At 55.3% G+C, this 26,230-nt stretch overlaps 2 protein-coding genes across 2 annotated transcripts in view; one reads left to right on the forward strand and one right to left on the reverse strand.

Annotated features, from left to right (window-relative positions):
- Nucleotides 1-1,842: 1,842 nt before the first annotated feature.
- On the forward strand, nt 1,843-6,423 carry SLC38A8 (solute carrier family 38 member 8; the record flags this gene model as incomplete). Its single annotated transcript, XM_082319071.1, has 9 exons — nt 1,843-2,025; nt 2,564-2,762; nt 2,979-3,132; nt 3,281-3,385; nt 3,696-3,753; nt 4,024-4,138; nt 4,274-4,421; nt 4,508-4,713; nt 6,365-6,423. The coding sequence occupies 9 exons, from the start codon at nt 1,843-1,845 to the stop codon at nt 6,421-6,423; spliced, it is 1,227 nt and encodes a 408-aa protein (XP_082175197.1).
- A 1,202-nt stretch (nt 6,424-7,625) lies between these two features.
- The window catches only part of NECAB2 (N-terminal EF-hand calcium binding protein 2), a gene marked incomplete at both ends in the record, with an annotated part of 84,367 nt that continues 65,762 nt past the window's right edge, over nt 7,626-26,230 (reverse strand). The window contains 8 exons of the mRNA XM_082319228.1: nt 7,626-7,654; nt 7,846-7,937; nt 8,321-8,398; nt 8,712-8,824; nt 8,976-9,032; nt 9,818-9,897; nt 10,080-10,198; nt 13,171-13,307. Of these exons, the coding sequence (XP_082175354.1) occupies nt 7,626-7,654; nt 7,846-7,937; nt 8,321-8,398; nt 8,712-8,824; nt 8,976-9,032; nt 9,818-9,897; nt 10,080-10,198; nt 13,171-13,307 (705 nt within the window). The remainder of the gene's footprint in view (nt 7,655-7,845; nt 7,938-8,320; nt 8,399-8,711; nt 8,825-8,975; nt 9,033-9,817; nt 9,898-10,079; nt 10,199-13,170; nt 13,308-26,230) is intronic.

Below are 26,230 nucleotides of genomic sequence, written 5' to 3' on the forward strand. Positions count from 1 at the left end.
GGCTGGGCTGTTTGTGCTGTCCCAGGGGGGCTGGGGACCAGAGGTGCCCATGCTGACCGGGAGGGGATTTTGTCTGTCTCACCTGTGGCATCAGGGTCTCTCGTAGGGCCAAGGAGCAACAGCTCTGCAAGGCGTACTGGTTGCGAAAGAGCTGCCAGTAAAGGGGTAAAATCTGAATGGCCAGACCTAAGCAGGTAGCAGGTAGCAAAGCATAATTGTAGTCAGTGTTTTCATTTGTCCAAAACCAAAAGGTTTTCATTTGTCCATTTGCACCTTTGTACCTTTGTCTTCAAAGGCAATAATATGGAAAATACATTGGCAGCCCGTTTTCCACCAAAAAGAAGGGCGGAGGGCACCAGCCGAGGGGACACAGCAGCAGGTAAAGCTGCAAACCCTTGGGGACCCTCGGGTTATGGCTCGCAGGTCAGGGGCTGCAGCACCCAGATAAATGGGAGAAGGGGGGGGGGGGGGGGGAACATAAGCGAGGGATCCTGGAGCCACTGAGCAGAGAAACGGCCCGGGGCTGCTGCGCCGCCGTGGGAGGTGGGCTGATTTGAGGCGCTCCTGTCAGAGGGAGCCTGGAAAGCTTTGGTGCCGCTGCTCCGGCTGGTGCTAATGAGGAGGCTTGCTCCTCTCATCGCAGCACTAATGAGAGATTACAGCTCCACCGCAGCCTTGAAACCAGAGTCAAGCTGTATCAAAGCACCAGTTTGAATTAGGAGCCTTTCCCAGTGAATGGTATTTTACAGCCCAGTGGCCAATTTCTAAGTCATAGAGGCCAATTATTTCCAAAGCCTTTGGTGTGCAGCTAATGAAGGCCTGGAAGGGCCCTTCTAAATGGTTACAAGCGCCACAGGCGGCAGAGATGTAAAGGAGGTGGCAGGCACAATTAGCCATCCATAATTCCTCCTAGCAGCTGATTAAAGTCTCTTTATCCGTCTTATCGAGATCAGAAGGGCACATATTTGGGAAATCAAAAATGCATTAAGGGCTGTCAGCTGGCACTGGGGGCCGGTGTGCTGAGCCCTGGGGCAGTGGCATGTGCGGGAGCGGCACAGAGCTGCCCTCTGTCCCCAGCGTAGGGGATGGGCCCCTCGTCCCCGCGGGGTGCAGCTTCCTCCGTGCGGGTGCCCTGCAGCATCTGCCACCCCAACCTGTTATCCCGGCACCCCCTTTCCCTGCGTGGAGCAGAGGATGGGATGGGGTGGCTTCTGGCTAAGGTCTCCCGAGCACAGGAGCGCCCCGGGTGGGCTTTTAGCTGCTGCGGAGACACCGAGAGGTCCTGGCCTCATCCTGCACCCAATGAGTGGTCAAGCATCCACCAGCCAAACGATCTGAAGGGCGCTCGCTGCAGCCGCCTTCCCTCGCCCTCCCCGCCCCGGGATGCTCCAAAATGCCCCATAGTGGGCATTTCATGGATGGGGCGAACGCAGCTGGAACGGGGACCCCCCAGCCTGCCCAGCCCGAGCCCCGTGCTGGTTTTCCGGTGGTTTGTCAAGCTCTTTGAGACTTGGGGACACCCGCAGCCGGCGGGACGTGGACCGCTGGTCCGGAGCCAGGGGGGTGCAGGAACCGTGGTTCCCCGGCACTGTCCACGGGGGCTTCGGGGCGATGCCCGTGCCCCCGCACCCGAGCCGGGGTGGGATCAGGACCGGGCTTTCCATGGGTGAGCTCGGGGCGGGGGGGTGCCCCGTCCCCCGCTGCCCCCCTCCCACTCCCCGCGCGGGCGGGGGGGAGCGCGGAGCCCCCGCGTTCCTCCGCGCCCGCCCCCGCGGGGCCCAGCGGCGGGGCTGGGCTCCCCCCGCCCGCCCCGGCCCAGAGCCCTGCCGGGCGGGCGGCGGGATGGAGCGGGCGGCGGGCGAGGGCCGGCCCCTGCTGCCGGCGGCGGCCGCGGGCAGCGCCGGGCTCTCCTCCGCCGGCGCCGTCTTCATCATGCTGAAGTCGGCGCTGGGCGCGGGGCTGCTGAGCTTCCCCTGGGCCTTCAGCAGGGCCGGCGGTGCCGCCCCCGCCCTCCTGGTGGAGCTGGTAAGGGGAGAGCCGGGGGGGCCCGATCCGGGCTGGGGGCGCGGGGGCGAGGGGCTGCGGGCAGCGGCGTCCCCAAAGGGAGCCGAGGCACCTGCCGGCCCGGGGAAAGGGGCGAAGGGAGGGTGGGGGTCACCTGTCCCGGGGTTTGGGGGGCTGTCGGGGACCATCCCCTTTGCACGGCGCTCAGTGCCCGCGTCCTGACCCAGGCTGAAAGGGGGAACAGCCAGGGCAGGGGTGCAAAAGCCACTGCCACCTTAGCGATGGTCTTTGCATCTGAAGCCACACTTTAAACTGGCTTTTAGCTCAACCTAAAATAAAATTGGTGGCTGGTCCCCTACATGCCCAAAACACCCAAATCTAAACCCAAAGTACCACTCAGGGCTGTTTCTCCATCCTTTTGCTGACCTGTGTTACCTGCAGCAGCAAGGCAACCCAGCCGGTGACCTGGTCCCTGGCCATGGCCCTGCTGGGTTCCCCCTGGGTCTGGGGGGTGACGGAGGGTCGGCGTGGTGCTTCTTGCCGGGTCGTGTCCCCGCAGGGCTCACTGGTTTTCCTGGTGAGTGGGCTGGCAGTGCTGGGCTACGCGGCAGCCCTCAGTGCCCAGCCCACATACCAGGGGGTCGTCCGGGCGGTGTGTGGGGCAGCAGCGGGGAAGCTCTGTGAGGTCTGCTTCCTCTTCAACCTCTTCATGATCTCCGTGGCCCTCCTCAGGGTGGTGGGCGACCAGCTGGAGAAACGTGAGTTGTTTCCCCCTGCCACATTCAGGGCTTGCTTGGGGCTGGTGGCTCCTGGGAGTGAGGGGAAGGTGGTCCCATGTGGGCTGGGGGCAGCCCCGGGCTTTTCTTGGGACGCTCAAGGACGTGGGGCTCCCTGGCCCTGTCATGGTGTGGTGCTCCCGAACCCCTTGGGCCACCTTTCAGGGTGCAGCTGACCCCCCTGCTGCCCCCCCACAGTGTGCGACTCCTTGTACCCCAACGGGACGCTGAGCGGGGCCCCCCCGCTACCCCCCTGGTATGCGGACCAGCGCTTCACCCTCTCGGCTCTCTGCATCCTCGTCATCTTCCCACTCTCCGTCCCCAGGGAGATCGGCTTCCAGAAGTACTCCAGGTACCACCTGAGCTACCCCCACGGTGGCCCACCCCTGGGCACCCTGTACCCCAGGCCACCTCCTCCGGGGTCCCTGTGGGGCCATGGGACCCCTCTCCCTCCTGGTTGCCAGGGGTCTCCGTGCTGATGCTCTCCCATGCCCCGGCAGCATCCTGGGCACGCTGGCCGCCTGCTACCTCACCCTGGTCGTCGTCCTGAAATACCACCTGCAGGCAGAGAGCCTGAGCTTGCCTGAGCTCCCCCAGCCCTCCAGGTAGGGGGGGTCAGCCCCACGTCGCTCGCGCCCTGTCCTTCATCAGCAGTGGCATGGAGCAGGGCTGGAGGCAGTGCAGGGGGTTGCTGGGGCAGGGGGGTGTGAGCTGGGGACAGCGCTGGCAGGGTCATGGTGGGGTGGCAGCTCCCAGCCCCGGCTTTCACCCTGGCAATCCCCCCTTCTCCCAAAATCACGGGGTGGGAGGTTCGTGCAGTGGTATCTAGGCTTCACAACTTATGCCACCAAGGTCCCCTCTGCTTCTGGGGCCCTCACGCCCTTTGCTCTGCGCTTCCTCCCCCCCATGCCACAGGGCCTCCTCCTGGGCCTCCGTCTTCAGCGTCATCCCCACCATCTGCTTTGGCTTCCAGGTAGGTCACCCTGGCCCCACTGTCCCCGGCTGCCAGGGCAGTGCTGGCAGCCTCCTGTGGCATCCCGGACCATGGGGACACCATCCCTTGCCGGGGGGTGGTTGCAGGGAAGGGGACCCGTGGCTGTCACCAGAGATGGCTGTGGGGCAGGACACAAGCCCCTGGGGATGGGGGAGAGTGGAACAGGGCACTCATGGGTGGGAGGGAAGGCACTGGTGGTGAGGGTGTCCCTTGCACAGGGCCCCAGCGCCATCGCCCCATGCCTTGCAGTGCCATGAGGCCTGCGTGGCCATCTACAGCAGCATGCGCAACCAGAGCTTCTGCCACTGGGTCACCGTCTCCATGCTCTCCATGCTCATCTGCCTGCTCATCTACTCCCTCACCGGTAACCCCAGCACCGGAGCCCTTCAGCCTCTCCTTGCCCCAGAGGTCCCCTGTCCCCAGAGCTCATCCATCCTCCTTGGGGCTCCTCTGTCCTTCTCACTGGCACGGCTGCCCACCCCTGCCTCCTCGTCAGCAGGGCTCTATGGCTACCTGACCTTCGGTGAGGCTGTGGCGTCTGACGTCCTGATGTCCTACCCAGGGAACGACCCAGTCGTCATCGTCGCCCGCCTGCTCTTTGGCGTCTCCATCGTCACCATCTACCCCATCGTGGTGCTGCTGGGCAGGTGAGGGGGTGGCGGCAAGCCAGGTGTTCCCCCGGCCGGTGCAGCTCTGCTGGGTGCCGTCAGCCCCTCCGACTCCCTCTACCCAGATCGGTGGTGCGAGACGTGTGGGTGACCCCCAAGCGTGGGGCCGCGGCAGTGCCCGAGGTGCACGAGCGGCGGAGCCGGGTGGCACTGACGGTCGCCTGGACGGCTGCCACACTGGCCATCGCCCTGTTTGTGCCAGACATCGGCAAGGTCATCGAGCTCATCGGGGGCATCAGCGCCTTCTTCATATTCATCTTCCCAGGCAAGAGTGAGCAGCGGGAGGGGAGGGGTCACCGGTGCCGAGAGCATGGCTGTGGAGGGTGAGGGAGGCTGCAGTGGTGGCCTTCCTGGCCCCATTTTGGGGGTGCAGGGGTGTGCTTATGGGGGATGCTGCAGTGGGACCTGGGTGAGGGGTGCCATGGCAGCACGGCTGAGCCTCTGCATTGGCAGCAGGGCTGTGCCTGGTGTGCATGACCGGGACCTGCACCCTTGGGCCACGCAAAAAGTGAGTGTCTGCGGGCTCAGCGGTGGGCAAGGGAAAGGGGCAGGGGCAGGGTGCAGCATCCCATGACCCATGGCCCAGGCAGGGTCCCTGGGGGTCACCTTGGCCAAGGTGGGAGCACCACGAGGAGGGGCATTTGGGGCACCTGTAGGCACTGAAAGCAGTGGGACATGGGGCTGTCCCCACCTTGGTGGGGCTGAAAGGTGGGTATGGAGGGATGTGCTCCGACATTCGGGACGTGCCTGGATATCAGGGATGTGCCCAGGCAATGGGGCTGTACCTGGGTATTGGGGCTGTGCCTGGGTATCAGGGATGTGTCTGGATATCAGGGATGAGCCCAGGCATTGGGGAGGTGCCCAGGTATCAGGGGTGTGCCCGGGTACCGGGGTGTGCCCAGGCATCAGGGAGGTGCCCACGTACCAGACCCCTTGCAAGGCAGGGCAGCTGCAGGGGAAGGAGAGCCTCAGGGTTTGGAGGCACTGGTGCTGGGGCTGGGGTGGGGGTCAAGGTGGGAGTCAGAGGGGCATGGTGCCCCAAGGCGGGCAGCCATCAGGTCTTCAGTGTCTGTTGTGCCAGGGCGGTGTGTCCCCATCACCACTCCTGGCCAGAGAGGCTGGGGCACAGCAGCAGCCCATGTTGGGGGGACCTGGCATGGTGCTGGTGAGTTTTGGGGTAAGCATGTGCCAAAGCATGTCTGCGGTGCCCGTGGGGGAGCAGCAGCATCTGAGTGAGGGTTGAGGTGATGCTGGGTGGTCCTGCCCCCCATGGCAGCCGGAGGGAGCACCCTAGGACCTTGGGGTCTCAGCCAAGAGGGTGCCCTGGGGGGCCCATGGCTGGCTGGGCAGGGGCAAGAGTGCCCCCAGGGGTGCCAAAGTGCTGGCATGCCAAGGCAGGAGGTGAGCAGGGGCACCCAGGTGGGCGACAAGGACTTGGAGAGGTCCCTCAGGGAGACCTGCAGGGCATGAGCCCAGGAGTGCCGTCACCAGAGGGGACAACACGAGCCAGGGCGATGGGGACAGCAAGGGGACAGTCCCAGCCTGTCTGGGGCAGTTCAGGAAGGTGCCTGGTGCCGAGGACCCTACGATGGAGCAGCAGTGGGGTTTGGGGGTGAGTGCCGTGTTCCAGGGGCTCGGTGTCTGGCCGAGGCGGGGGGCTGTGTGCTCAGGGAGAGGGGCACAGGGAGGTGCAAACCCACAGGTTGCGGGGATGGGGATGGAGCTGGGGAGGGAACAGGGGTGGGGGCATGTGGCGGTAGGGTGGGGGCTGGGGGTGTGTGGGAGCGGCTGTGCCTGAGCATGGGGTGTGGCAAAGTGGGGTTTGTGCCCCCTCAGCGGGGCCACCAGGCGCGGGCAGAATTGGGGATGGTCTTGTGGTGGCAGATGCCAGGCTTTTGACCAGGTTTTGTGTGTCGTTGCAGTGGGCATAGGGGACAAGCCAGAGGGGCTGCTGGGGTCTTCGGCCATCTGCCAGGAGTGATGCAGAGGATCATGGCCAAGGAGGCCGAGGCCCTGCAGACATCCCCACACCTGGGGGCCCAGGCACCAGGGGGTGGCATGTTACTGGGGGTCGGCTCTGTCCCACTAGCCCCCTGCTCATGTCCCCTCAGGGCTGCTCTCATCGCCTGGGGCGTCCTCTCTGTGCTCGGCGGCGCCTTCGTCTGCGGGCAGAGCGCTGCCCTGGCTGTGCTGGGGCTGCTGCGCTGAGGGGCCACGGCCCCCCCTCCGATCGTGCCCCGCCCCAGCCCCCTCACCCCGGACAGCCACCCCGGACACAGCTACACCACTGGGTCCCATTGCGGTTTTATTTGGCATCACCGTCCCCGTTGTACAGCAGCTAATAAAGATGGGACAGGGTATCGGTGAGGGCCCCACGCCACGCACCCTGAGGGACCCCCGGGCATGACGGGGTGGGGGGCAGGACTGGCACTGCACACAGACAGACAGATGCACAGACAGACATACAGACCCCAGGAAGCAGGGGCGGGGAGTCACCCCCACGCCTGCAAGGCACCCGCTGCCACCGCGCACACATGAAGGAAACCCCTTGGGATCACCCGCACCCTGCAGGACTAAGGGGCACCTCGGGAGCAGGGATACCCCCCTTTGCCACCACCCTGACCCACCCCAGGGACACGGGTCCTGTCCCTGCAGGGGCACACACACTGTGCCGGGCGCAGCCTCACACCCCCCCCCACCCCCCCCCCCCCCCCGCCCCCAGCCCCCTCCCCAGGTGGCCCTGGGGACTAGCAGGGACCCCCAACTTACCCCCTCCAGGGGTGCTCCAGCCTCTCACTCCCACCCCTGCTCCTTATCACTGGCTCCCTACCCCTGCCTTGCCCCTTCCCCATCACCTGGCTGCCTGCACCCTGCCTTCCCCACTCCCTGCCGGCTCATGCCTGCGGGATGCCCCCCCCCCCCTTCCAACCCTGCCAGACCCTCCCTGGCAGACCCCAAGGCCCACCCCCACCTCCCCCTCCCGAGACCACCCCACGCCAGGGAGAGGTGACCCAGGTGATGGGGTAGCGGGGGGGGTGGACCCTGTGGGGTGCTGGGGACACACACGGAGGTTTCCTTCACTGCAGAAAGGTCACATCGACACCTCCCACCCCCCAGCCACCCAGGGGGTCACGGCCACCCCGCAGTGCAGACGGGTGCTGGCGGGCCCCCCGGCACCGGCAGTCACTCTCGGCTCAGGGTGCACCAGGCAGCTGCAGGGGAACAGCACTGGAGGGTCACCCCTGCCTGGCCCCCCATCGCCCCAACTTCCCTGTCCCACCCAGCCCAGTCCATGCTGCCCCCCACCCCGTGCCCCGTGCCCACCCCTACTCCCTGGCAGTGGGAGTGGTGCTTGCTGCCCAGGGTCCCTGTCCCTCACCCCACGGGGCAGCTGCCTTCCTACCTGGCACGGCCACACTGGAGATGGCCTCGGGCTGGCTCAGTGTGTCCACCTTGACGTGCTGGAAGCCCTTGCAGGTGGCACTCTGCAGGTGCCTGTGCCCGGGTGGGAGAGAGGGGGTGACAGGCTCCCCCTAAATCACCATCCCAGCCCCACCTCCAACCCCATCGGCTCTGTCAGGGGCTGGGTGCCAGCAAGCCCGCTCACCCTCCCCAGAGTGCTTGGGCAAAGCATTCTGTCATGGTTCAGGACAGTGACACCTCCCATACTCCATGTCCAAAGGCATCCCCAGGTGGGGATGCACAGAGACCTCCCAAGCCCACCGTCCCCTTTACAGTGACAGCCCCAGGACAGAGAGACAGACAGATCCTTGCCTCTGCCATCAGACAGGGGACAGAGCTTGGGGCTCTGCAGCTCCCCTCCCCTCCGTGCATGAACACCCCACCCAAAAATGAGCTTTTTGCGCCCCCTCCCCTACCTCTTCCAGTCGTCCTCAGTCTCCCAGAACTCATAGACAATGAAGGTGACCCCGTCGGGCAGCTTCACTGCAGTGACGCTGGCGGGAACGGGGAGATGGGTGAGCCCCGAACCATGGGGCATCCCTCCCCCCTCGGCCTCTGCAGACACAGGCACCACCGAGGGGCGACCCCAGACCCAGCAGCCCAGGTGGGGGACCCCCCCCCCCTCCCCAGCACTCCCCAGCCCATGTAAAAGGGTTTTGGCCAAGCATCACTACGCCTCAAATCCTAGCTGTTTTGCCTCAGCCCTTCCCTTGGTGGGGTGACCCTTGCTGTGAGGGCAGCTGGACACCCCCTGCCCCGCCCCCAAGTCCCCCGGCCCCCCGATGCGCGGCTGCCGGCGGTACCCACTGGAAGCAGTCCCGCTCCCCAGCCACAGTCTTCAGGTACTGCTTCAGGGAGCTGCAAAACTCGCCCAGGTGCTTGTGCGATACCGTCATCTCGTCCCGCACCAGGAGGAGGTACTGCCGGGCCCCCCGAAACACAGTGGCACGTAAGACACAAAAAAATACGGTGACACACCCCCTCTTACCCCCCGCCCCCCCCCCCCAATCTGATGCCACGCTGCAGGGACACCCCAGCACCCCGTGGTGGGTGGTGGCCAGGCACTCTCACCGTGCAAGCCGTGCTCTCGCTGTCCGACAGCCGCTGGTGCAGGTCAAACCAGAGAGTCTGGGAAGAGGGAAGAGCAATGTGGAGGGGTGGGCTGAGGTTGCGTGTCCCTCCCAGACTGGCGGGTTTCTGTCCCCAGCACTTGGCATGATGGGCTGTGACCCTTCTCTGCAGGGGACGGCTCTGAGAACTGTTTGCACCTTCGCGCCCTTCCATCAGGACCCTCTGCAAAAGCTCCCCATGCTCCAAGTGCAGCCGATATCCCTGACACCATGTCCTTGCATCAGCCCCAAAACAGCTGTCACCTTTTCACCATCCCTGAATTGTCCCTGGGGTGCCAGGAGCAAGGGTACCCATCCCTTCTCAGTGCCCATTCGTGCCTTCCCAACCCCGGGCACACTCTTATTTCCTTGGGCAACCATGATGGACATTCTTCTGCCCTCAGCTTTCACGGCACCTCTCTGCCCCCACATAGAGCACCACCCTGTCCCCTTCTGCCCTGAAAGTGCAAACCAGGAGCATTTCAGAAACAACTCCTGTGCTGCAACGTTTTCTCCTTCAGTCCCTAGATGGAGTAAGACTGTCTCTGCAAGAGGTGTTGCCTTCTTATGTTTTTTTCTTGTTTAAATAAACTCACAGTTAAACATTCCACAGTCAATAGCTGCTGTCAGCTCATCAGACGTAACCACCACCACCCCAGCTCCCACCCGTGGCCCACGCATGCCACAGCACAGGGATGGGCACGGCCACCTCTTGGTCACCTCCATCCCAACCAGGGGAGGGAGGTGGTGGGGCTGTGGGGACACCCAAGGGACAACCCCATGTGTGGAAACGCTGGCCCTTACCTTGTCCTCCAGCCTGCCGATCAGCTCGGCCAGCCTGTTGATCTGCCCCTCCAGCCCCTCTGCCTTGGTGTCAGGGGAACCTGCGTGGAGCCAGGAGGCAGTGATGGAGCGAGACACACCCGTGGGCACCCCCAAGAGCCCCACTGCCCTCCAGGGAAGTCAAGCATCACTTCTGTGCTGCTGCCGGGACTGCAGCTCCCTTCCTCAAGTGCCCCGAGCCACCACAGGCTGCCAGTGCAGCCAGGAAGCAGCCATCGCTTACCAGTCTGGAAGCTCTTCCCGTGCTCCCTGGGGACCATCTGGCTGGTGGGAGAGTAGCTGGGCATGGGGCTGTCGTACCAGGTGTCCATCAGACTGTGGCCAGCCTTGCTGGGGTAGTGCCTGCAACCAGAGAGCACACAGGCCGTCAGGGAGGGCAGAGCTGGGCATGTACAGCCTGGCGTGAGCGGCTCCGGGGAGCCAACATTGGAGCAGCCTTTCTGGCAGCTGTGCCACCAATGCCAGACCCCTTGGAGAGCAGCAATGCCTGCACTGGGCCCAGGCAGCGTCGGCTTCCCTCCCGTACCATACTTCAGTGTCACCTGGCGGGGGGGGGGGGGTCAGAATTAAAGCAACATCCGTGGGCTGCTCCCAGCAGCTGTCACTTTTCTCTCCTGCTTATGAAACACGGCAACAGCCCTCCTGGCATCTCCTGCAGCCCTTGGGGATTTTTTTCTTCCCTAGGCAGACACCCACAACATTGGGCATTCGGGCACTGGCAGCTGTGCCCAGCCAGCTGGCTGCACCTTAGCTGGCCTGGTTTTGCAGTTGGATGGTTTTGATGACTAACACATGGGAAAAGTTGCTGGCACACAGGCAGCACACAGGCTGCCCATGCCTGAACTGCTGCCCGTGAGCAGTGAAAGCCTGGCAGCCTGGCTGTGCATTCCTGCCAACAGGCTGCAGCCGTAGTTCTCCTGGAGAATGGAGACACATCCACTGTAGCATCTCCTCCACCTTGCTTCTTCCTTTGGGGCTACAAAGCCCACTTGGCCTGGCTCATCCTGCAACACCTCTTGGAGAAAAGGAGCATGTGTGCACACTCACATATGCACGTACCCCTGAAACATTAATGACCATCCAGCCTCAGCTTCTCAGTGGTCCCCCCAGGCCCTTGTTCATTTGCAAGCCAGAGACGATGCTAAGACCTGCCATCCCCACAAGGGTGTGCAGCAAGATGGGAATGGGTTTTGGGAAGGAAGACCCTCTCTTTCCTTCCTCGTCCACTGATGGGAAGCCTGAGCAAAGTGGTTTCCAGCGTCTCCTTCCAGTGAGAGCAGCTCCGTGCTGGCTGCCTGCTGATGAAAGTGCCTGGGAGCCCCAGCTCCTCTTGGCATCTCTTGCCAGCCATGTGGCTCCTGGCTGGAGATAACACACTGAGTGCAGGGGAGCCAATGGGCACGACACCGGCCAGCGTTGTCCCTGCCCTCCTGTCCTTCCCCAGGCACATGGCTCCCTCCAAAGTGCAGCAGCTGGGTGCCCTCTTTACCCTCCCCAGCTACCCCGGTTAATTTCGGCTGGCTCCTTTGGTGCCGAGGGAGCAATGTCTGGGCTGCTGTTGTCCCCTCAAATCAGCCAGTGTGGACTTGACCACGCACACAGGAATGTGACGAGTGGATCTGGTCCCGAAGAATATCCCCAAGATAAAGAAGCAAGAACAGCGATAAAGGTGGCAGGAACATCCCCGTTGCTACAGGCTGTGCAATAATCCCACTGGCGCTGAATAATCCCCCATCAATAAGCAGGAAATTAGGCGAGAACAGACAGAGATTTCTTTTTAATCACAATTTAATGAGGTGTCTCAGGCTTGGACGATCTGCTCTTGCACTTCATTTTACAGCCCTTTATTTTGTTGCTTTTTAGGCCACCTCTTTGTCTTCATGTGGATGCATGAGATCATGTTTTGTGGGTTTGGGGTTTTTTTGGCTATTATCACCATGAGAAAACAACTACAATACTCCTCATTATGAACTGGGCCCACATGTCGGCAAATAAAAGCCAGCAAAGTCTTTCATGGGCTCTAATTGCTCCTTCTGATGTTGGGCTTGTTTCCTCATTGTTTCCCAGGAGCTCTTACTTTTTCAACGTGTTTTGTACAAGGTTTACCACAGGCCAGTGGTTTCCTTCCAAAATGGGGAGAAGAAAGTGATGTGGGGTGATGAAACACAGAGCATTCCTCCTAGGAAAGCTGGTGAGATGCCACCAGAGCTGCCCAGGGTCTCACTGTGCCCCAGGCAGCAACAGCTCCTGTGAGACCAGCCCACTGCTGCCTGTCCAGGATGCAACTGCTGCTGATGTTAAAACCCAAAACACCAAGACCTGGCTGCAGCGAAGTATTCAGGCTCGTTGGTCCCTGTGGTGTCCCAGCGGGGAGCTGGGATTTTCACTCTCTGTGGTCCATGTGCCTTGGCCCCCTCTGCCCGCCCATGGCACGGGGAAGCCAAGGCATCCCCCCAAGGATCCCATGGCCTCCTGGTTTGCAGGTATGGCAGAAGAGGGATTTGCTTCCTGAGCATCTGATGAACGGTTTCCGTGGCAACCTGTCCTGGTTACAGCCAGTGACAGCAGCACTCTGGGGAGGCAAATGACACTGTGACACCACGGGGGGCTGTGTTGAGGTTTGGGCTATGCTGCCGGGTACCCCTTATATTTCAGCCCCGGCAGCACTTGAGAAATCTTGACACTCTCTCTTCTGTCTTCTCAAAGCTCGGTAGCACATGCTGGGCTGCTGGGATGAGGATGGTCCCCTCACATGGGACCCGAGGACGGCGGTATCTGTCCCCAGTGCACAAACACCTTTCGCCTCTGTGGATGATTTCACCCGCTGGGTGCCCCAGCAGGAGGGACAGCATCCCTGGCACGGCAAGCCACCTGCTGCGGGCTGCCCCCAGCACACCCCAGCCACAGCCACCCTGCTGCTGGTGCCTGTGTTTTGCCCTGGATGGGACCAGTGGCTTTGCTTGGAAAAGCAGCCCCGTGCACCCAGCACTGCCCAGCCTGGCCCCAGGGTGCTGCCCCGTTGTCTGCATCCCCCCTGCACCGTTCATGGGTGAAGGGGTCAAGAGGGACCCTTAGGGCTGCAGGAGAGTAAGGGACAGGGCAGGACAGAGTGGTGGAGGAAAGCCCCAGGAGCTCTCAGGAAGCCAGGAAGGGAGGCAAAGGTAAAGGCAGCCGCTTGCCCACCTCCCCTTTGCTCCCCCACACTGTCTGCTGCATTTTCCCTTGCCCCACAAAAGCATCCTCCTCCTCTCCCTCCACCCCCCTGCACCAAAATCAACCAGGAAGCGGAGAGGGGGCCAGGAGGTGCTGCAGACCTGGCAGGGTTGGTTTGCTCGTCGATGGCATCCACGGCACTCTCCACGGAGCTCAGGAGCGACTGGGTCTGGTTCGCCGTCTCCTTCAGCAGGAAGCGGGTCACGAACTGGTCCACATTGCTGCCGCTCTCGTACACCTGCCAAGGCAGACAGCAAGCACAGTGAGACCCAGTGCTGACTGCCCAGCGCCGGCAGGCACCCTGGCTGGTGCAGCATCCGTCCAACATCCCATGCACAAATTGGTCCCCTCTGTGTACCTGACCGTTAAGGGCCACAGGAGGAATGAGCATGGGCTGTCCCACCCCACGGGAAGCATATAGCCCTCCAGCACCTATGTGTTGCCCAGCATGTAGCCCCACCAGCATCCATCACTCCTGGGACAGACTTCTAGAGGCTGTGACGGGAGGGAGTGTGGGCAGCGAGGCACATCAGCATTGCTTTATTTACAGATAAATAAAGCAATGTAAAGAGGCAATTACCCAAAGCCCATAGTTGCTCTCTTTACTATGATCTTAAATTACTTACTATTGTCTTGCAGAGCAAGAGCCAGTGGGTGCAGATATGAAAAGTGGCCCCTCCTGTGCTTTGGAGACCCCTACTCTGAGAGCTTCAGCATGTTATCTAGTGCCTTAGGCCACAACGGTACGGCCAACCCAGTGCTAAAGTAAAAGGGGTTTGGGACAATAAAAATGGCTCTCACCGGGAAACCGCAAGCTGAAGATGCCTTCAAGCCAGCAGCAGAAAGCTCTGGCAGTCCCCACCCATCCTCCCTCCCATCCTGCGCTGCGAGACAAGAGCCTCAGCATATTTTGGCATTGTTTTTTTTTTTTTTCCTGAAGAGGGAGAAAAGGAAAGCTCTGGCCGTCTGGGGCCAGAGGCAGGATGGAGACAGCCCACAGAGCAAGAATGCCTTCAGCAGGAGGCAGGCTGCTCCGAGGAAACTTTGGTGGATGAGGACAAGCTGTTCAAGTGACAGAAGCTCCCGGGGTAATCCAAACCCTCCAAAGACAGAAAACACTTAACAAAATGTTTTACCAGCACAACTGATCTTGTTAGAGCACCCAGGGTCCCTTCCCCAGCACAGCCTTGCTGCACCCTGCCCATGGCATGGTCCTGGTCCTCCACCTCCTGCCAGTCACTGGCAGAGGCGGGACACTGGCACAACCAGACCGACACCGGCACAACCAGTCCAACACATCCAACACTGGCCCAACACCACTCCAGCAAGTCCAACACCAGCCCAACTGGCCTGACCCCAACCAGACCAAGACCAGTCCAGTGAGACCACTGGCCACATCAGGTCTGGCTGAAGCTAACCACTCAGCATCAGAGCTAAAGAAAAACTTGTGGTGAAAAAAAAGGCTCCTCTAAGCCCAAACTCACTAGCATCACTTTTTCCGCACGCTTTCCAGCCCATCAGTGCCTGCTGGGACATCACGTGGCCCAGGCAAACCCCTGCTGGGCAGCCCACCCCTGTGTGCTGGCTCCTCCAGGACTCACGACTTTTTGGTGCCATGAGATGGGGACGGATGCTCCCGGCTCCCTGCATGCCGCCGGCAATGACCAAACTCAGGGGTGAGACCGGAGTGGTCCCAGCACCACCAGTTATCTGAGCACGCAGCAGCACAACATGACTACCCCAAGCTCCCCAAAGCAAATTATTCTTGTTTTATGGTGAAGCGATTAATGAGGGTTATTTCCATGGCAACTGGAGCAGCTCCACAAGAACCCAGAGGGCCTTTATCTCCTATTTTAAATCATAAAAGAAGAATGAGCTGAAGAAAAACACTTCTGGGGAAACTGGTCGCAGAGCTGATTTCTCACCCCTGATTTGGCAGGGGAGCACGAGTTTCTTGAGCATCCAACTAGTGCAGTGGTTAATGACTTCTCTCTAAAACAAAAAAACTTGCTCCCCTCCCCATCACAGCCATGGTGTTTCTGGGGGACACGCACGATGTGGTGATCATTGCCAGATGAGAGGTGATGCTGAAGCAAACTGCCATGCTGTGTGGCCTATTCATGATCTCCTGCAGCTGCTTGCTGTAGGGTGGCAGGGAGGGAGACATAAGGAGGGCAGGGATTGATGCGCTACGCTCTTTCACCAGCACAGCCCATCCCAGGACACTGGTCAAATGGAGATGGGACCGGCTCAGGGCACTCCATGGGCTGCAGCAGATCTGCATGAGGACCAAGCACTGTGATGGTTTGGAGGATGCACTCGGCAGCACACATGGGACCCTGCCACCTTTTGAGCCTTTCTCCAAGCAGGACCATGCTCCCCTCTGCAGCCCCAGTGCTCCCCAGCACAGCCCAGTGCGCTCCACCAGCACCATCATCCAACAGCTGGGTCAGAGGGAGGAAAGCTGGCATCAGTGCAAGATATGGGGAGAGGCATCAGAAGACCAGGCGGGGTGGTGGGGGAATCTCCCTGGCCAGGGATCATCAAAGCCTCAGAAACACAATCCTTAACACTGAGTGATCACCTCCGAGTTATCTCCTTCCTCCATGGCCTGGCAATGCTTGAAAACAAGGTCAGACGGCTTAGAAAAACCCACTCACCTGCTGGTTGTTAACAGTGAGATTTGTAACACCCTGAAACCAAGAGCAGCCAAGCACCATATTATACATATACACACAGACATACATATCACATCTGAACAAGTCTGTGTAGACAGTGTATTAAATTCACTGTCAAGGTACCTCACCCTTCATCTTCTTCTGCCAGCACGCTTTGGAAAGAGCCTCACACTGGGCCAAATCCACCCCTTTGCCCAGGCAATTATTTTATCATTTAATACATCTTCCACTATCCACACTCTGGCTAAGGAGGGTGTATTAAATCGATAAATCTCCTTGGCAAAGACATATCATTGCATTTGGGATCTGAAACAATTATTTTTGTGGTTCCCCCTCTCCACAGCTGCTCCCCCTGTGCACGCCCCTGCCTGCAACCAGCAGCCTGCCTGTAATGACGGCGTAAATATATTAATCAGGCACTCAAACAGGCTCTGCTATAATTACAAATAGGTTTTGATTAACTCTCGCACCCAGCCCTGCTCTGATTGCTGGTGCTGGGGATCTGATTGCTGCCTCGGCGGAGGGTGGCTGTTCCCGTGGGCTGGGGCTATGCCCCTCCTCATGGATTTAATATAGACCTGAAGGCCTCTGGGAGCTGCCGTGGCTAAACACGGAGCTGTGTGCGCTCTTTTGAGTGGCTGATTGGATTATTCTTTTAATTAAGAGTGCGGGTTTTCTGGGACGTGATTTGCCTTGCCGAGCGCGGGGGCTGGATGCAAGCATGGGGGTGCACACAGGTCCCCGTGCCCCAAACCCTCACTGCTGCTCCAAGCACTATTGCACTGCAAAGACACAGTAATTCCCCATTATGTCCCTTTCCAGTGCAACGGCACTGCCTTGTCCTCTTGTCCTCTGATAGTTGTCCAAACCACATACCACATCCCCCATAGATGCTTCAAGCCCATTCACTGATTTTACACCTGCTCTGTGCTGTTTATCCCACACTCAGTTCCTCTTCCAGAGGTGTGAAGAGTGCACCACTGCTTTTCCATTTCAATCCATACATAAAATAAAATGGGGTAACGTGCTGCTATTTACCTCCACTTTTCCACTGCTTGCCAAGACTCTATAGCCTATTGCCTGCAAATGCCACCAAAAAATTTCCTGATCAACCTTTCCCAGGCTTCATGTGAACAAATCACTCTCCCTAGCATGGGAGCCTGCTCCTTTTGGAAAATCACGTTTATGAAGGCACAGGCTATGCTGAATGCTGTCTGATCACATGGACTGGCTTCGGGTGCTAGGATATAAGGCTGCGAGAGTTTGTGTAGTTAAATGTTGGGATTTTGTTACCTAATTACAGCCTATAACCTTGGTTCAGCTTTAGGAAAAATCATACAGGTGATTCCCATGTTCATTTAAATCAGCTTAATTTCCTACATTAAGATTCATTGGATGAGTGGATATTGGGTACAAAGCTACACCAGCCAGTGCAGAGGAATATTGCGGTTTCCATGAAGATCTGATGCTTTTTGGCAGGCCAATAAGTTCAACAGCTCTGAAATTAAAACAACAGTGGGTTTTTTTTCCCCCACTTAACTTACTCTGGCCATTTGCCAACCAGGCTGTGACATTTGTTCTCAGGAGCCAGGTCTGAAACGTGCATGCTCAGAGGCTTTTCAGCAATCCCTCAGGGTCTCCTCTAGCAGACATCTTATTTGGTCTTGCAAAAACAAGTCATTAAGAAGACCAGCTCCAAAGGAATCCTTCCCATCGTCTTATTAAAACATTTGTCAGTCTGTCCTAGGGAGATTTAATGAGGTTTGGTCTTATTAATTCCACCCTGAAGAGTTATTTCCTCCTTGCTTTGCTTGAGAAGTTAAAATATTTATGGAGTTAATATAATAATTGCTGCTCAATGAAGCTACTTCGTGCCAGAAGCTCTTGGAGGGGCACATCTCCAAGCCTGCTCTTTTCCATCCAGCTAGTCCATTAGTTAAAGGCTAGAAAGCCTTTGGTGTCACAGATACTACCCTGCTGCAGAGTGTTTTGCTGGCAAGCCTTGGTTGAGGAAGGAGTATGATGGCCACCAAAGAGGCAAAGGAGGATGAAAAAAAAGCATCTCTCTCCCTTTTCTACATCACAGCCACCCGGCCTTGACGTCTGCTGCTGTAAACGGGCAGCTGCGTGCATCTGCAGTGAGGAGCAAATGTAAAAGCCTTGCTGAAAAGATGGCCTCAAGATTTCTGCAGGGGATGGCTCTCAGAAAAGCCTTGGAAAGCGTCACCGTTTGACAAACTGAGGCATGAGCCAGAGACATTGAAAAATGAGAGAAGGAAGGAGTGGGAAAAGGACAACTTGCTTTAGCCACAGGTAATTGGGGAAATACTGCCCAGTGCTGGGTCCTCTGGTCAGTCACCTGAGGTCCAGGCCCCAAATCCCATCCCTCTCCTCACATCACAGGCTTTTTATGTGCCTGTAATGCACCTTCCCATGCACAGCGGGTGCCCATGTTGGGGCGCAGGCTGCTCAGAGCCCCGCCACAGGTCTTCCAGCTTTCCATTTCCATATGCACCTGCCCCAAATCTGCCCCAATTCTGGCACAGGTTAATGAAAACACCCTTGGGATGTGTTACTTGTGCAAATCACAGCTGGGATTTTGGTGCCGTTGGGTGCTCAGACGTGCCAACAGCAGCATTGAGCATCCCTCAACGGGCATTGCAAACTGATGCCTAAAACTGGGCTCTTATGGCTGTGTTCTTGTGGGTATCAAATGACTGAAAAAGGAGATTTTCAATGTTGTTGAACATCTCAAAGCTTCTTTGCTGGCATTTTTAAAGGTCACTATTTAGCTCGTTATGACTACAGGATGTAAAATATAAATGATTCTGTGCCACCCACAGACTTGGAGACCCCCTCCGTGACAACCCCGCACCTTCCCTTTGCCTTGCAGCATTGCAGCCTGACCAACGAGGCTTTCCAGTGCTGGTTTTCAGTGAGACTGGCCAAATTGGCTGACATTTACCAAGCCTGGAGACACTGACGACTTCTCCAGTTTTTATTAAATCCAACCACCACCAAAGCACACACCCACAGAGTGATGGCACCGAACCGAGGAGGCTTTTCAAACGGAAACCAAAGCCAATTCTGTTTCCCCCACACTTTTCCTCCAGTTGAAAAAGCTAACCCAACAGCAAACCCATTGCCATGCCATGAAACACCTCTGTCAAATTTCATCCCGGGATGACGGAGAGGTTATCTTCCACCCACTCACCCCTTGAAAAACCAGGCATGTGTTGCTCTGTAACCTCTAAGTGACTGATTAAAATTCGTTGCTCATAATTGCCTGTTTTCTTCCAAGAGATATTTTCTTATAATTAGAATAACACTCAGACCTGCCTCTCACTCCTTTCCCTCCCCCCGACTCTTAAATCCCTTCAAAAGCGGAGACCCAAAACTGATTGCCTGGCACATAATCAGTAGAAGAAACATGAAGAGAACAGACACTTAAATAGTTGATAAATGAAAGCATTAACATATGAAAGACCCTCAGCCTTCCCGAAACCACTCTAAAAAACCGAATGAGACACCTGTTCAGATAAAAAAAATTACAGCAGCATCACATGGGTTTTAAAAGTCTTTTGCTATAAAATCCCTCTTTTATAAATCTCGGTGTTGGACCCTTCTCAGCTCGTGTTTGCCTTGTCTGGTCCTGAAGGTCTCCTGCCATGGACCCTTCCCAAACAATTTATCACAGGACTTCCCTCTTCTCATTATTAGAAAATCTCCCTGCTGCAGTATAATCCCATCATTTCTCATTGCAGTCATGTGGATGTGAAGGGCAGGTAACTGTTGGCCCATGCATGCACTGTACAGCACAACCCCTGAGGTCACCTATGGATCAAGAGGCATATGGCACTTTTGCCACCCTGTCCGCTTACTTAGCAGGCAAAGAACAGACTTGGAAACGAAGTGTGGCCTCCTACTTCTGCACAGCCTGGCTATAATTAGCCTTTCCCTTCACACAAGTTCCTAATTAGCTGTATTTAGTATCCACAAGACAGTAAATTAATACATATTTTATTTCAGTTTTCCAAGGAAAGTACAGATTTTGTTTTCTAAACAGGACCTACTCAAAAGACCCTGCCGATGTAATGACGTGGGATGGTCAAGCTGCTGAAGGCTCAGCCTGGTTGTGCCAGCTGGTTACGCATTGACTTGGTCCCTGCCTTTCCTTTTGGTGGCTCCTTCAAAGCTGCTCTCAGGCTATTTGGCTGAGCAGCACTGACGTCTTGTGGATTTATTCCTTTCACCATGCAATTTATCTAATCCCAGGACCAATAGCCTTAAAATGGGAGGGGGGAGGAGGAGGAAAACCATGTCCTACAGGAGGTCCATGAGAGCTGGAGCCAGGGCAGCACGAGCAGGACCTCCAGAGAAGTTGCTCTTCCTTCTCAGAGTGAGAGGAGGGACATGAATTTTGCAGTGACAGACAAGCAGAAGAGCAGTGAATAAACATCTTCGTCTAAAAATAAGCTCCAAGAGAGACCTTCTTAAGATTCATCTCCCTGCCAGCCCTGCTGTGCTCCCCGGCAGTCTGGCACCCTGGCTGGATCTCACGCACAGCCCTGCGGGGCTGGCAAAAAAATCGCTCTGGATGGCATTGCATGGAGAATTGGCTTTCTGGTCTGGAGTCTGAACAGAAAAGTTGGGGAAAATTTGGTTCTTGCAGAACTGGAGTAGCACTTTTGGCTTTAATTTGCAGTGCAATATTTTCTTAAACTAATTTCAGAGAAGGGTTGCAGAAATAGTTTCTGAGAAGCTAAACAAATATGCCTTGTTTCCTTTTAGATTATTCTTGAACTATACAGTTCTATAACTTTTCCAGAAATCCACATAAATTTTTTTGCTATAGAAACTGATACTGAAAGTGTTCAGAAATGTATCTTTCAAAATATATGGAAAGATGACTCAGCCTTCACCAATTCATTGCCCCATTGCCTCCTTTCTTTTTTCAGCCAAAAGCATTCACCACGAACATATCTTTAATTGCATTATAGGAGTGTTTCAAAGCTGGCGTTTCATCATAAAATCATCACCCCTCCAAGAAAGGGGAAAAAGACCAGCTAATAATCCCTACAACAACTCCCTCCCTGTCAGGGCAGATCTCTGTGCTGCAAAGATGAGGATGGACAATGCTCTGAGCCCCCCAGAAAAGGCAAACTGGCCATTCGAACAAACATCTTGACCCCTAAAGAAAAGCCAAACGCTTCCAAGGGAGAAGATGATGAGAAGGTGTGCAGGATCTCCTGGGGTCCAGCCAGGTACAAAGTACCAGGAGATAAGCTGTTCCCATATTTGTCAGCAAGGAAGCCAGAGAAGCACTTCTCTGAAGGAGAGCCTGATGTGTAGAAGGGTACAAATTTGCCCAGGAGGAAAGATGAAGCAACAGATGTGCTGTGCTGCAGTGGTACCCCATGGGCTTCCAACCCAGACCAGGAGACCTCAGCTGATGCTTGTGTAACCACCACAGCTTGGTGCGAGTCGAGTCGGGGCCAGATCATGATGTCTATGGGAAGCCCCAAGCAGCTCGCACCGTTTGGGCTGGGCACTACCCAGAGCTGCTACCACCGTGTTGCTGTTACACCCTGCCATGGGCCAGCCTCCTCCTGCAGCAAAGCACTGCTCCGGGAGCCTCAGACATCCTTGGTATGAACACCAAGTTTGTTCAGCAGAGCAGGAGAAAACCTGCTCAAGTAAAATGAAAGGACAAGATAAAGGATTAGCTGGAGGGTGGGAGGAAAAGGTTGTTTTTAAGGATTATTTCTACTAACTATTTTATCTCGAGGTGTCATCATTCAAAAAAGAGCAATATCATATTTGGCAAGCTTAATTTTGGCAGGTAAGAATGCAAATGAGAGCACTCTATATTGCTGTTCTGGACTGTGCTATAAAACAAAAAAAGCCCATCCGTCATTTTTAGCATCCAAGACTGGTGGCAGATGGTGCTTGCTCTGGGGCTGTAACTGAGCTGCTCAAACACGCGCTCCTTTGCAGTGTGCTGCTGGTGGCTGGAAGCTGAGGGAGACCCATGGCCATGCCAGCACCAGCAGCAGGGAGAGGAGGTCTGCTGCAGCAGCTTCCCCCAAGTCCCAGGAGCCTGGCGTCTCTTATTCACTGCGACAACGTGTCATAAGGCAGAGACAAGAAGGGTGAATTGCAGCAGGAACAATTTAACTTACAAATAATGTATGCAAACCTATTCACACATATCTATATACCTCTGAGCTCTCTAGCGTTGCTGGAGCATCAGCAGCTGGTACTGAAGGTCAGTACACTCTGTTTTCCCTTTATGATTTACATATTCTCTCATCTAAATAATGATTCTTGGAGGAAAATGTGTTTGCAGCTGGTTTGGGTACCGTGCTTGTCCATAAGACACACATGTGATATTTGGCACCCTGACACGAGAAGACTCTCAGGGGGTGTGTGATGTGTCACCACTTGGTCATATTTCCACTCCAGGTCCATTAAATGAGATAAAAAGGATTTTGGCAAGTGATAGACTGGCAGTGGAGCTGGCAGCAAGCCATCAAGGAGTAAAACACCATCTTTCATGTCTCCTTTTGCTCCCCTCCAGGACCGAAGGTGATGCTGAACATCAAGCAGAGGGTGGTCCAGGGCCACCCACAGGTCCTCAGGCCTCCTCCATAAATCCCTCCTGCTGCCCCTCACTCCTCCCTGAAGCCAGACTCCGAATCCCCCCTAATTTGTCAGCACTCCTCTCCCCTGCTCTGCTTATCCCACTCCTGGCCCTTGCTGAAGCAGACCTGCGCAGCCTTTCCCCACACCATAAGCACCAGAGAGATCACCTCCATTTCATTCCAGTATGTGCATGGGGGGTTGTTGCAATTTCAGCTCCGATTTTGGGCAATTTTGCTTTCCAAGCACTCCCCTTCCAGCTGGGACAGGGCATGCCCCAAGGATGGTCACCAGCACTTCTTGGACCCGTCTGGTGCCCAACAGGAGCATCTCCAGGAAGGAACAATTTGACTTTAAATCTAAGCTGCTTTGTCCTTGAGGGCGTTCCTCACTCAGCATTTTTGGGACTTCTTTGCAGCTTGCTTTTCAAGTTTGCCTCATGCTAAAGGTCAGTCTTGCTATTGTTTCCATGCTCAGTGCTGCAAAATGCCTATTTGGCAAAAGTGGGGAGCAGGAGCGGCAGATGGTGGAAGCTGTACCTGGCAGGAACGGGGCTAATTGAGCCTCTCGGGTTCTAAAAAACACAAAATGTGCTTTTTTTGACAAGCTAAAGCACATTTCCCAGGGTGTCTGGGTGAGGGTGTTGTTCAGTGGTAACCACCACCCCAGCGCCATCCCTCCGGCTCCCCAGGCACTATCCCCCGCTCCCCTGTCCCCAGCACCCCTCGAGGCTGGCAGGGATGGTGGAAGCATCGGGTGGGCACCATCCCACAGCAGGCAGCCCGAGGCAGGGGGGTCAGTAACCGAACAGGACAGCCAGCATCCACCTGGCTCCGGTCCCCCAGCTCCCACTGTACCCCATACACCCTTCGACACCAGACACAAAAACCACGTCCTTCCTGGTCACGTTGGTTTTGATATTTGCCGACTGCACTATAAAAGAGTAAATGAGAATTATATAAGAACATCTCCTGCCGTCAGCTTTTTTTAGATCCTGAAAGTTCATTTCCTTTCTCTACAATTTAACTTTTCATTTCCCATTGTCACTGGTAGTCATTCCAACGCGGCACGGACATCACTGTATTAGAAAATAATCACAATGACAGATTTTGTTTTGCTGTATGAGACCTTCCACTACTGAATCTAATTACTGCTGATACTTTATGAGCTCCTCCAGCATGAGATAATTGCTGCTTTCTCTTTTTATGAGCAAGAAATAATCAGTTGTCTTTTACGGTGTGACATATAAACAGCAATTAAATACCACAGCTATCCAGCCCCTTTCGTCAGCAGGCACCTCTCGTCAGAAAGCCAACACAGAAGAAGGTTAGGCTTCATTTATCGTTTGCACTGAATACTTTTTTTAACAGAGGAGAGAGGGAGGGAATAAGGAACACTCTCAAATGACCAATAGTTTTCTCCAGCTGATTAAATGCTCGTTTTAATATGGAGAAGCAGGAGCATCTCACAAGCAAAGCAGTTTGCTCAAAAGTCACAGTGCTCAACATCAGCACCAAGCTCTTTGCAGGACCCAGCCTTGGTGAAAAGCTGCAGAGACAGCAACAGGCTCAAGCATCAGGGAGCACAAAATCACACTTGGCTCCTACCAAAACCTGCTGCTTTGGCAGTCTTTCTCCTGATCCAGTGTTTCTAAAAAGATATTTATATGTATGTATCTCCTAAACATCCTGACATCAACACGGGGCCCTTGCTTACAGCATCACACGTTGAGGAGATGGAGCAGAAGGAGACCTTTATGGGGGGGACCCATCAGACAAGTGGGAGCTCACACTGGCTTTTGCAGTCCTGGGCTGAATCTCCTCCCTGTGTCTGAAGCCCTATCCTGTAGGTGTGGTCCCAGCCCTGGAGGAAATACAACACCCCTGTGACATCCTCCACGCTGCAGTATGGGAAAACACATGGTCTGGAACTTGGTGAGAAGACCTCAGCCAGATTATTTTGTTGGTTCGGATTGTAAGAAGCCTTCTTCTGACACTCTGTTTTGGCAATCCTGACACTAAAACCAGAAAGTCTAGTAAACAAATACTTTTTTTTTTTTTAGGGAAAACATATAGTGACAAAATCTCACATCTCAAAAAAAAGCACTAATGGTTTGCACTCGGGAAAAGCTTCTGATGCTGCCTGGAAGTCTGTCCTATCTGAACAGTGGAGATGAGTTTCTCTACCACCTAAACAGCTTATTTTCTGTTTTGTTTTCATTTGTTTTTTTCCCCCCTTCAGTTCTTTACTTGAACAAAGCACCTGTTTTTGAATAATTCATTGATGAGGCTTGTACCACTTAGTTCACAAAATCACAGCAGGGAGCGATATTTTTCATTAAATTCTTCTTTGCCAGCTCCTCTCTGTGAAGGAGTCTTGCTCCGCTTGCTCGCTTGCCAAAAGTCTGCCAGGCAGCGAAGAGCAACACACCCCATGGGCTGATAAAATGGGGGTGATGAGGGGATGCTGGGGCGGCACTCCCTTGTCTGGCTTTAGCCATCTAGAAGGGAAGTGACTGCATTTGAGATGAAGAGTGCTGTTATCCTTCAGAGTCACAGGAGGAAGATGGATCTCCAGTGCTCTGGATCTCCCCAGTTCCCTCCACAAGATCATGATGGATGTGACCAGCTCAGGTTTAGGTAAAGAACCTTTATCCATTGCAATTAAGGCAGGTGAATCCTGCCACAAGTTGCTGAATCAAGGAGGAAGAAAGATGCTCTTCTTGTGAAGGCAGTGGATTAGGATTATGAATAACCATCCTTCTTCTGCTGCAGATTTCTTATGCAAGGTAATACCCACATGCTCAGACGCCTAATTTATAAACAGTGAATAAGCCATCTTCCTCTTGCAAAATACTGGGAGGAATTAGTCATATGTATTAACCTCACATTCGAAAAGCAATGGTGGAAGGCATCATGAATAGCAAGTTGGAGTGAATTACTGAGATATCTATTAGCACGTCTGACTGCCAGAAAATTTGCTAATAATGAGGCATGAACAGACTCAGCAACTTGTTTAGAAAAAATGAACTATTACTGTTTTCCTGATTATTTTTACCCTCTCATAATGTTGATAAAAAAATCACAAACACTTCAGACAGATCAGTGCCTGGCCAAAGGCTTTTGCCTCTAGTTTATTATGGCAAGACATTAACATGTGAAATATGTTGCTTCATTTTCCATGCTGCCCTCCTCACAAACATTAAAAAGGATGGATTTCAATCAAGCAAGGAAATCAGGCTCTTTACTCAGCAACCAGGGGGGAAATAAATTTGCTGTTTCCTATCCTAACTCCTAAAACTTCCTATCATTACCACATCTTTAATGTGGAGTAATTTGAGTTTCTCCTTTAGCTTCAAAGATAAATGGAAGGGAGATTTCAATTTGGATTACTCAGAGGAGGGCTGGAGTTGAATTGGGAAGTCCTTACTGGTGCTTGGAAAAAGCAAAACCTCCCTCCTCGGCTTGGTCCTCAGTGCACCACATTACTGCTCACCAATGAAGAGGAAGACTACTTTTCTGTAGAATGATGTAAATACAGTTGAAGGTAGAAGTGGGAGAAGAATTGACTATCCTGAGGTAATAAATATCACCGATACAGCACAGTTACTTTATTAAGTGGTACGAAAAAGACAGGAAAATGGTTTCAAAGGAACAAGAGCTCTATAAACACTTCTCCTGGTAAGACACCAAATGAATGATGCACCTCTCAGTGGGGATGTTTATTTGTTACATCAGCTCAGATTTTCCAGGTATTCGTAAATAAACTTCAATACGCTTCTTGATCAGTGCCACTGTCTAGTCAGTATCATTAAGGTACATGGTGGATTTTTTTAAGAAGC

The sequence above is a fragment of the Platalea leucorodia genome (assembly GCF_965183815.1).
Source record: "Platalea leucorodia genome assembly, chromosome: 8".
In the NCBI taxonomy this organism is placed as follows: domain Eukaryota; kingdom Metazoa; phylum Chordata; class Aves; order Pelecaniformes; family Threskiornithidae; genus Platalea; species Platalea leucorodia.